Source organism: Coregonus lavaretus (genome assembly GCF_964263955.1).
Source record: "Coregonus lavaretus genome assembly, chromosome: 26".
Taxonomy (NCBI): domain Eukaryota; kingdom Metazoa; phylum Chordata; class Actinopteri; order Salmoniformes; family Salmonidae; genus Coregonus; species Coregonus lavaretus.
Window position 1 is genome coordinate 14,650,165 of NC_140013.1, and position 10,173 is coordinate 14,660,337.

Here is a 10,173-nt window from a genome sequence, read left to right on the forward strand (position 1 = left end):
ATGGTGGTTGTATCAACTGTTTACTGAGCCAAATATGCTACCCTCAGCCCTGTTCAAGAAATGCCGCATTTTAGGCCAACAGCCTCACAGGTCTGGTTTGTTGTTAACAATAATTTACCAAAATCTTGAACATGTCGAAGCCCCGTCCCACCCTACTGTGCACACATCCTGATACACTAAGTCAACCTCCATGCAACACGTTTTCACTCTCCCACACACCCCCAGGCTGTCCCAGGGAACGAGACCGAGGAAGACGATACAATCTAAAATAACTTTAATTACAGATTGGGCCTTCTGGGAGGTACGCCACGAGCAACGTGATAGGAGGAGACCGGTGTGGGCTTTCTTGTGTTACGCCACCACCTTTTCTCTCAGCATAGATCTCGAACTTGGAGGAAAGTGGACTGGGAAGCGAAAGACCCCCTGGGTTTCCATGGAGAGATTTCAAACAAGAGGAGCGTGTGACCCAGTTGACTCCAAGAGCAGGTCAATCATTTCGATACCTGGCCTGCAACATTTCTGTCACATGAAGGACCACCAACATGTGTTTTTTGTTAGAGGGCCAGTAACAACATCCTGTGGTATACAGTACCAGTCAAAAGTTTGGACACACCTGCTCATTCAAGGGTTTTTCTTTAGTTTCACTATTTTCTACATTGTAGAATAATAGTGAAGACATCAAAACTATGAAATAACACATATGGAATCATGTAGTAACCAAAAAATCGTTTACACAAATCAAAATATATTTTATATTTGAGATTCTTCAAAGTAGCCAACCTTTGCCTTGAGGACAGCTTTGCACACTCTTGGCATTCTCTCAACCAGCTTCATGAGGTAATCACCTGGAATGCATTTCAATTAACAGGTGTGCCTTCTTAAAAGTTCATTTGTGGAATTTATTTCCATCTTAATGCGTTTCAGCCAATCAGTTGTGTTGTGAAAAGGTAGGGGGGGTATACAGGAGATAGCCCTATTTGGTAAAAGACCAAGTCAATATTTTGGCAAGAACAGCTCAAATAAGCAAAGAGAAACGACAGTCCATCATTACTTTAAGACATTAAGGTCAGTCAATCCGGAAAATGTCAAGAACTTTGAAAGTTTCTTCAAGTGCAGTCACAAAAACCATAAAGTGCTATGATGAAACTGACTCTCATGAGGACCGCCACAGGAAAGGAAGACCCAGAGTTACCTCTGCTGCAGAGGATAAGTTCATTAGAGTTAACTTCACCTCAGATTGCAGCCCAAATAAATGCTTCACAGAGTTCAAGTAACAGACATATCAACATCAACTGTTCAGAGGAGACTGCGTGAAATCAGGCCTTCATGGTCGAATTGCTGCAAAGAAACCACTACTAAAAGGACACCAAGAAGAAGAAGAGACTTGCTTGGGCCAAGAAACACGAGCAATGGACATTAGACCGGTGGAAATCTGTCCTTTGGTCTGATAAATCCAAATTTGAGATTTTTTGTTCCAACCGCCATGTCTTGCTGAGACGCAGAGTAGGTGAACGGATGATCTCCGCATGTGTGGTTCCCACCGTGAAGCACAGAGGAGGAGGTGTGATGGTGCATTGCTGGTGACACTGGTCAGTGATTTATTTAGAATTCAAGGCACACTTAACCAGCATGGCAACCACAACATTCTGCAGCGATACGCCATCCCATCTGGTTTGCGCTTAGTGGGACTATCATTTGTTTTTCAACAGGACAATGACCCGAAACACACCTCCAGGCTGTGTAAGGGCTATTTGACCAAGGAGAATGATGGAGTGCTGCATCAGATTACCTGGCCTCCACAATCACCCGACCTCAACCCAATTGAGATGGTTTGGGTTGAGTTGGACCGCAGAGTGAAGGAAAAGCAGCCAAAATGTGCTCAGCATATGTGGGAACTCCTCCAAGACTGTTGGAAAAGCATTCCTCATGAAGCTGGTTGAGAGAATGCCAAGAGTGTGCAAAGCTGTCACCAAGGCAAAGGGTGGCTATTTGAAGAATCTAAAATGAAAAATGTATTTTGATTTGTTTAACACTTTTTTGGTTACTACATGATTCCATGTGTGTTATTTCATAGTTTTGGTGTCTTCACTATTATTCTACAATGTAGAAAATAGTAAAAATAAAGAAAAACCCTTGAATGAGTAGGTGTGTCCAAACTTGACTGGTACTGTATATATACAGTGGGGAGAACAAGTATTTGATACACTGCCGATTTTGCAGGTTTTCCTACTTACAAAGCATGTAGTGGTCTGTAATTTTTATCATAGGTACACTTCAACTGTGAGAGATGGAATCTAAAATAAAAATCCAGAAAATCACATTGTATGATTATTAAGTAATTAATTTGCATTTTATTGCATGACATAAGTATTTGATCACCTACCAACCAGTAAGAATTTCGGCTCTCACAGACCTGTTAGTTTTTCTTTAAGAATTCCTCCTGTTCTCCACTCATTACCTGTATTAACTGCACCTGTTTGAACTCGTTACCTGTATAAAATACACCTGTCCACACACTCAGACTCCAACCTCTCCACAATGGCCAAGACCAGAGAGCTGTGTAAGGACATCAGGGATAAAATTGTAGACCTGCACAAGGCTGGGATGGCCTACAGGACAATAGGCAAGCAGCTTGGTGAGAAGGCAACAACTGTTGGCGCAATTATTAGAAAATGGAAGAAGTTCAAGATGACGGTCAATCACCCTCGGTCTGGGGCTCCATGCAAGATCTCACGTCGTGGGGCATCAATGATCATGAGGAAGGTGAGGGATCAGCCCAGAACTACACAGCAGGACCTGGTCAATGACCTGAAGAGAGCTGGGACCACAGTCTCAAAGAAAACCACTAGTAACACACTACGCTGCCATGGATTAAAATCCTGCAGCGCACGCAAGGTCCCCCTGCTCAAGCCAACGCATCTCCAGGCCCGTCTGAAGTTTGCCAATGACCATCTGGATGATCCAGAGGAGGAATGGGAGAAGATCATGTGGTCTGATGAGACAAAAATAGAGCTTTTTGGTCTAAACTCCACTCGCCGTGTTTGGAGGAAGAAGAAGGATGAGTACAACCAAGAACACCATCCCAACCGTGAAGCATGGAGGTGGAAACATCATTCTTTGGGGATGCTTTTCTGCAAAGGGAACAGGACGACTGCACCGTATTGAGGGGAGGATGGATGGGGCCATGTATTGCGAGATCTTGACCAACAACCTCCTTCCCTCAGTAAGAGCATTGAAGATGGGTCGTGGCTGGGTCTTCCAGCATGACAACGACCCGAAACACACAGCGAGGGCAACTAAGGAGTGGCTCCGTAAGAAGCATCTCAAGGTCCTGGAGTGGCCTAGCCAGTCTCCAGACCTGAACCCAATAGAACATCTTTGGAGGGAGCTGAAAGTCCGTATTGCCCAGCGACAGCCCCGAAACTTGAAGGATCTGGAGGTCTGTATGGAGGAGTGGGCCAAAATCCCTGCTGCAGTGTGTGCAAACCTGGTCAAGACCACTCACAGACAGTTCTAGCAAAATTCTTGCTTGAGAAATTGCTCTTTGCTAAGAAGCTATTTGTGTTTCTTTGTTTTCAATTAATATTGTCAAAATCACAGTAAAGTACTTAATTGTTACCCAGAAATGATTTGATATAGAGATTAAAATCGTCTGCATTGGAACTTTAAGATAGTATAGTATTGTCTCAGTGCATTGTTTGAGTAGAAACATTGACTACTTTTGACCATATCAAAAACATTAGGTGTGATGAGAGGAGTCTGTTCATTTGATTATATGTGCTGTAAATATAATCAAGTTTAACAGTGTGGCCTCCCGAGTGGCGCAGCAGTCTAAGGCACTGCATCGCAGTGCTTGAGGCGTCACTACAGCTCCGGGTTCGATCCCAGGCTGTGTCGCAGCCGGCCGCGACACCCATGAGACTGCGCACAATTGGCCCAGCGTCGTCTGGGTTAGGGGAGGGTTTGGCTGGCCAGGATTTCCTTGTCCCATTGCGCTCTAGCGACTCCTTGTGGCAGGCCGGGCACCTGCAAGCTGACTTCGGTCGCCAGCTGGACAGTGTTTCCTCCGACACATTGGTGCAGCTGGCTCCCGGGTTAAGTGAGCAGTGTGTCAAGAAGCAGTGCGGCTTGGCAGGGTTGTGTTTCGGAGGACGCATGGTTCTTGACCTTCGCCTCTCCCGAGTCCGTAGGGGAGCGATGGGACAAGACTGTAACTACCAAATGGATATCACGCAAAAGTACAACAACAACAAATATATACACTACCGTTCAAAAGATTGGGGTCACTTAGAAATGTCCTTGTTTTCCATGGAAACATGTATGAAATTAGTTTGAATAGGAAATATAGCAAAATGAATAGGAAATGCAGTCATTGACAAGGTTAGAAATAATGACTTTTAATTGAAATAATAATTGTGTCCTTCAAACTTTGCTTTCGTCAAATAATCCTCCATTTGCAGCAATTACAGCCTTGCAGACCTTTGGCATTCTAGTTGTCAATTTGTTGAGGTAATCTGAAGAGAATTCACCCCATGCTTCCTGAAGCACCTCCCACAAGTTGGATTGGCTTGATGGGCACTTCTTACGTACCATACGGTCAAGCTGCTCCCACAACAGCTCAATAGGGTTGAGATCCGGTGACTGTGCTGGCCACTCCATTATAGACAGAACACCAGCTGACTGCTTCTTCCCTAAATAGTTATTGCATAGTTTGGAGCTGTGCTTTGGGTCATTGTCCTGTTCTAGGAGGAAACTGGCTACAATCAAGCGCTGTCCACAGGGTATGGCATGGCGTTGCAAAATGGCAGCGTAGTGTGTTACTAGTGGTTTTCTTTGAGACTGTGGTCCCAGCTCTCTTCAGGTCATTGACCAGGTCCTGCCGTGTAGTTCTGGGCTGATCCCTCACCTTCCTCATGATCATTGATGCCCCACGAGGTGAGATCTTGCATGGAGCCCCAGACCGAGGGTGATTGACCGTCATCTTGAACTTCTTCCATTTTCTAATAATTGCGCCAACAGTTGTTGCCTTCTCACCAAGCTGCTTGCCTATTGTCCTGTAGGCCATCCCAGCCTTGTGCAGGTCTACAATTTTATCCCTGATGTCCTTACACAGCTCTCTGGTCTTGGCCATTGTGGAGAGGTTGGAGTCTGAGTGTGTGGACAGGTGTATTTTATACAGGTAACGAGTTCAAACAGGTGCAGTTAATACAGGTAATGAGTGGAGAACAGGAGGGCTTCTTAAAGAAAAACTAACAGGTCTGTGAGAGCCGGAATTCTTACTGGTTGGTAGGTGATCAAATACTTATGTCATGCAATAAAATGCAAATTAATTACTTAAAAATCATACAATGTGAATTCCTGGATTTTTGTTTTAGATTCCGTCTCTCACAGTTGAAGTGTACCTATGATAAAAATTACAGACCTCTACATGCTTTGTAAGTAGGAAAACCTGCAAAATCGGCAGTGTATCAAATACTTGTTCTCCCCACTGTATGTCTGTTTGTGTTGTGTCGGTGTGTGTGTGTATATGTGTGTTTAGCAGTCTTATGGCTATTTAGCAGTCTTATGGCTTGGGGGTAGAAGCTGTTTCGGAGCCTGTTGGTCCGAGAGCCGATGCTCCGGTACCGTTTGCCGGATGGTAGCAGAGTGAACAGTCTATGGCTTGGGTGGCTGGGACACCGCCTGATATAGAGATCCTGGATGGCAAGGAGCTCGGCCCCAGTGATGTACTAGACTGTCCGCACCACCCTCTGTAGCGCTTTGTGGTCAAGGGTGGTGCATTTGCCATACCAAGCGGTGATGCAGCAAGTCAAGATGCTCTCGATGGTGCAGCATGCCAAATCTTTTCAGCCTCCTGAGGGGGAAGAGGCGCTGTCGTGCCCTCTTCACAACTGTGTGTGTGTGTGTACCCTGTTAAGTCCTTAGTGATGTGGACGCCAAGGAACTTGAAGCTCTTGACCCGCTCCACTACAGCGCTGTCGATGCGGATGGGGGTGTGTTCTCCCCTCTTTCTCCTGTAGTCCACGATTAGCTCCTTGGTCTGACGTTGAGGGAGAGGTTGTTCTCAAGGCACCACACTGCCTAGTCTCTGACCTCCCTGTAGGCTGTCCCGTCACTGTCGGTGATCAGGCCTACCACCATTGTGTCGTCAGCAAACTTGAATCTTTTTTTATTTTTTTATAATAATTATATATATATATATATATATATATATATATATATGCACTCACTAACTGTAAGTCGCTCTGGATAAGAGCATCTGCTAAATGACTAAAATGTCAAATGTAATGGTGTTGGAATCGTGCATGGCCAAGCAGTGGTGGGTGAATAGGGAGTACAGGAGAGGACTAAGCACACACCCTTGAGGGGTCCTCGTCTTGAGGGTCAGCGTGGCGGAGGTGTTGTTGCCTACCCTCACCTCCTGGGGCCTTCCCGTCAGGAAGTCCAGGATCCAGTTAAAGAGGGAGGTGTTCAGTCCCAGGGTCCCCAGCTTGGTGATGAGCTTGGATAGGACTATGGTGTTGGACACTGAGCTGTAGTCTATGAACAGCATTCTCACATAGTTATTTCCCCTCTTGTCCAGGTGGGAGAGTGCAATTGAGATTGCGTCATCTGAGGATCTGTTGGGGCGTTATGCGAATTGGGAGTGGATCCAGGGTTTCTGAAATGATGGTGTTGATATGTGTCATGACCAGCCTTTCAAAGTCATATAGGCAGGTTAGGCAGGTTACCTTGGAGTTCTTCGGAACAGGGACAATGGTGGTCAGCTTGAAACATGTTGGGATTACAGACTGGGACAAGGATAGATTGAAAATGTCCTTGAAGACACTTGCCAACTGGCCTGCGCATGCTTTGAGAATACACCCTGGTATTCCGTCTGGCCCTGCAGCCTTGCGAGTGTTTTACTCACATCAGCCACGGAGAGCGAGATCACACAGTAATTCTGAACAACAGGGGCTTTCACACAAGACTCTGTGTTGTATTCCTCGAAGCGAACATAAAGTGGTTGTAATTAAGAGAATCATGTTATCAAATATTTACGCTTATCTTGTCACTTGATGTGACGTAAACAAACAATGGAAGTCCTTCTGGAAGTCTGTCCTTTCTGAAAAGGACAACAAGCATGACCTGCTTCATCAATGTCTCTTAGATTTCTATGCCCTTTCTTTTAATAAATATTTTAGAAAAACAATGTAAGCTCAGGCCATGTATTGTGTAGTAACATAATATTGTCCTAATATAGCCCTCCACCCCACCAATCAACCAACATCCTGCCATGCCCTAATACTATGGATGAGGTTGGGCATAGCAGAGTGAGACAGACCCTATCCCTCTCTGATATATCCACCTGTCAATAGTGCTATGTCAATTCAACTCAAATGCATTTGTAGTGAATCTATCTGCCTTTGAGGGTGTCACTCTTGTATGCCACTCCTTCCAGGAAGGACCAAGTCATTGCCATGATAATGTGAGGCCTGCTTTGATATAGGATTTGAATGGTTATTTATTGTAGCAGAGGATGATCAACAAATAAAAGCAACAACAATCAGCAGACAGTACAACGTAATATGTTATGTGGGCATGGCCTAATATTATTGTCTATTTACCTATTGTTCGTCTATGTAAATAAATACATAAATAAACTGGGGCCTGTCCAATGTTGTGATCAAAATACAGGGTGGATTGTCACACTTCTAAAAATGTCTGGCAGAGGATCACTGTCAATAAACAGATACAACTGTCTAGCTTTAAATGCCAGTCATCCGTCCAGAAGGTCTGTGCGAAACTGGTGAGCTACTTGTCCCTTTAAGCTCTGTTATTCTACACCATTGATACTGTACTTAGCAAACTAGACTCAAGCCAAACATCCCCTTCATGATTGATGGGAATTAGAAGAGGTATAGAGCTTTTCGATGGTGATTAACTAAATGTCCTCTTTTCACCATTCCTAAAAAAAAAAAGTGTGTGTGAAACATAAACACTGAAACCAAAGTGACATATATGTGCCTGAGAGACCGTATACAAACCTGCCACTGCATTAGCTAGGCCACATTCGTTTCACATTGAATTGACATATTATTACATAATGGTAGGACAGTGTTACAGTTGTATCATTATTGATTTCCAGATTTTCTAGGGACAGCATGTGTTCTCTCAAAATGATGTATTATGGGTTATTCTGTTCACTTGAACAAAATGTACAGAGTGAATGAATGATGGTTTTAACAGCAGTGCAAATAGGCTACAGTCAGTCTACCCCCAATCAATCAATAATGATTGTATCGGCTTTATGCATCCTCCTGTCGTTTTTTAATACGTTGACATGTCACCTTGCTTGATTCCATGCCACTGTTCCATTTATAGGGTGCGATGCACACGACTGTCAGACATCAACAAAATATTATATAAGACAGTAAAATGTATTAAATACTTACGAGGTCCGATTTCCGCTCGTTCCCAGGTAGTGCTGCACGAGAAGACATTGTCCCTGAGGTATCCTTTCTATTAGGCTAAAGGCCTACTTGGTTTGTATGTATGTGGGTATATTCAGGATTATATTCTACCGAAGATAACAGTCGACATTGGCCGCTCCACCGCCTAGCCAGTGTTCCAAGGCAATAGATGCCTATCCTACCGGCAACCCCAGGTTTGAGAGCAGTGAGACAAAATTGTATTCTCAAACAATACTAATTTTCATTGTAACAAGGCAGCACCGATACGACAGTACACAGACAGTTGTCTAGAAAACTGTCTGAATAGCCTACTATGCTATCCACTTCATGTTTGGCTGATTCTTCATGTGAAGAAAGACATCAATGCTGTGCCTCATTTTGGAAAATAAATTAACCCAAAATAGGTTTCTTCTCACTATCGCACCATTACTATACTAAAAATATTTTTAGAAAGCAATTCTGTGTTGTCCAGTGATGACTGTAAGTGTATGTCTGGAACAGAGCAGTTTGTTAGATCCGATAAAAAACAGTTGTTAAAACAAAAAACATAGGTCAGGTAGTCTGCGCGTACCACGACCATGGGTGGATGTCTGTCGTTGAAAACTATGTATTTTTTGGGGGGGGCAAATGATGCCCGCAAAACCAACCACTCCCAAGGCAAAACACTGAACGACTTAAGCCTAATTGTCAACCCACATTTCATAGTTGATTAATTAAGAATTAACCGTCAAAAGAAACAATACAACGACATGACAATTGCGGATAGAGCATCGGCGAATGTACAGTTACCCCATTTCTCTTTCTGTTCGCGATTGACCACTTCCGAAAAAGTAGCCGTCGAATAATACTCAACGTTCGAAAAAGTATGTATCTTTGACTCTCGCAGATATCCTTTAATACTATCAGTTGTAACAGTTGACTAGAGAAAACGGCATCCCCAAACTGTATGACAAGAGCAAGAGGGAAGAACGTCAAGAAAAAGAATAGGCAGGGCTGCGTCGGAGGCTCAGTAACACACCCTTCCCCCATGTTCTTAAAGAGACAATCCCCCCCATTCATTCATCCGTAGAACAGCAGTTACCAGCACGAACGACACGTCAACCACGCTGGCAAGCAATATTCTGTACAGTAATGTAAACACTTGACACTGCAGACAGCATCTCTTGGGCATTTGATAACAGGGGCGACAGGGCACTGTCTGAAGAAGACACACTTAAACAAAGCAACAAACAACTACTGCACTTGTACTTAATTTCCCCTCCACTTGTAATGTCTATTGTTGTGAGAACAAACCATCTGTTCTCTCCTGTATAGCATTTCTATGTTTTAATCTAGCTATAGTATTCACATCTATTTATAGATTATACCAAGTGGGTGATGAGAGCAGAAGCACACCACCAAAGACTATAATCTCACCTGTACAAATCGGACACGAGAGGGTCGGGCCCATGAACACCTCATTCTGCTGTGGTCCCCGGGCCCTTGGTATTTTGTTATTGAGATAGGCATATAGTGAATGTTGGTTTAGCGCTTTTCTTGGTTTTGCATGGGTGAAAGAGCAGTGTGAGAGCACAGAAAAGCAGTGTGTGAGTCACTATTGAGAAACAGTGTGAACCTGACAAGTTCCACGCGTCAGACTCTCTCTAATCAGCATCTAGTCCCTAAGCATCATTAGGCAGTCATTTGGGACCAAATCATTTGGGAACTGCTTTATGTGGAA

General features: G+C 44.0%; 1 protein-coding gene across 1 annotated transcript in view; it reads right to left on the bottom strand.

Moving 5' to 3' along the window:
* Positions 1-9,414, bottom strand: part of LOC311101841 (MAP/microtubule affinity-regulating kinase 4-like) — a 54,090-nt gene extending 44,676 nt beyond the window's left edge. The window contains exon 1 of the mRNA XM_084143053.1: positions 8,436-9,414. Within this exon, the coding sequence (XP_083999179.1) occupies positions 8,436-8,483 (48 nt within the window). The 5' untranslated portion in view covers positions 8,484-9,414. The remainder of the gene's footprint in view (positions 1-8,435) is intronic.
* Positions 9,415-10,173: the final 759 nt, after the last annotated feature.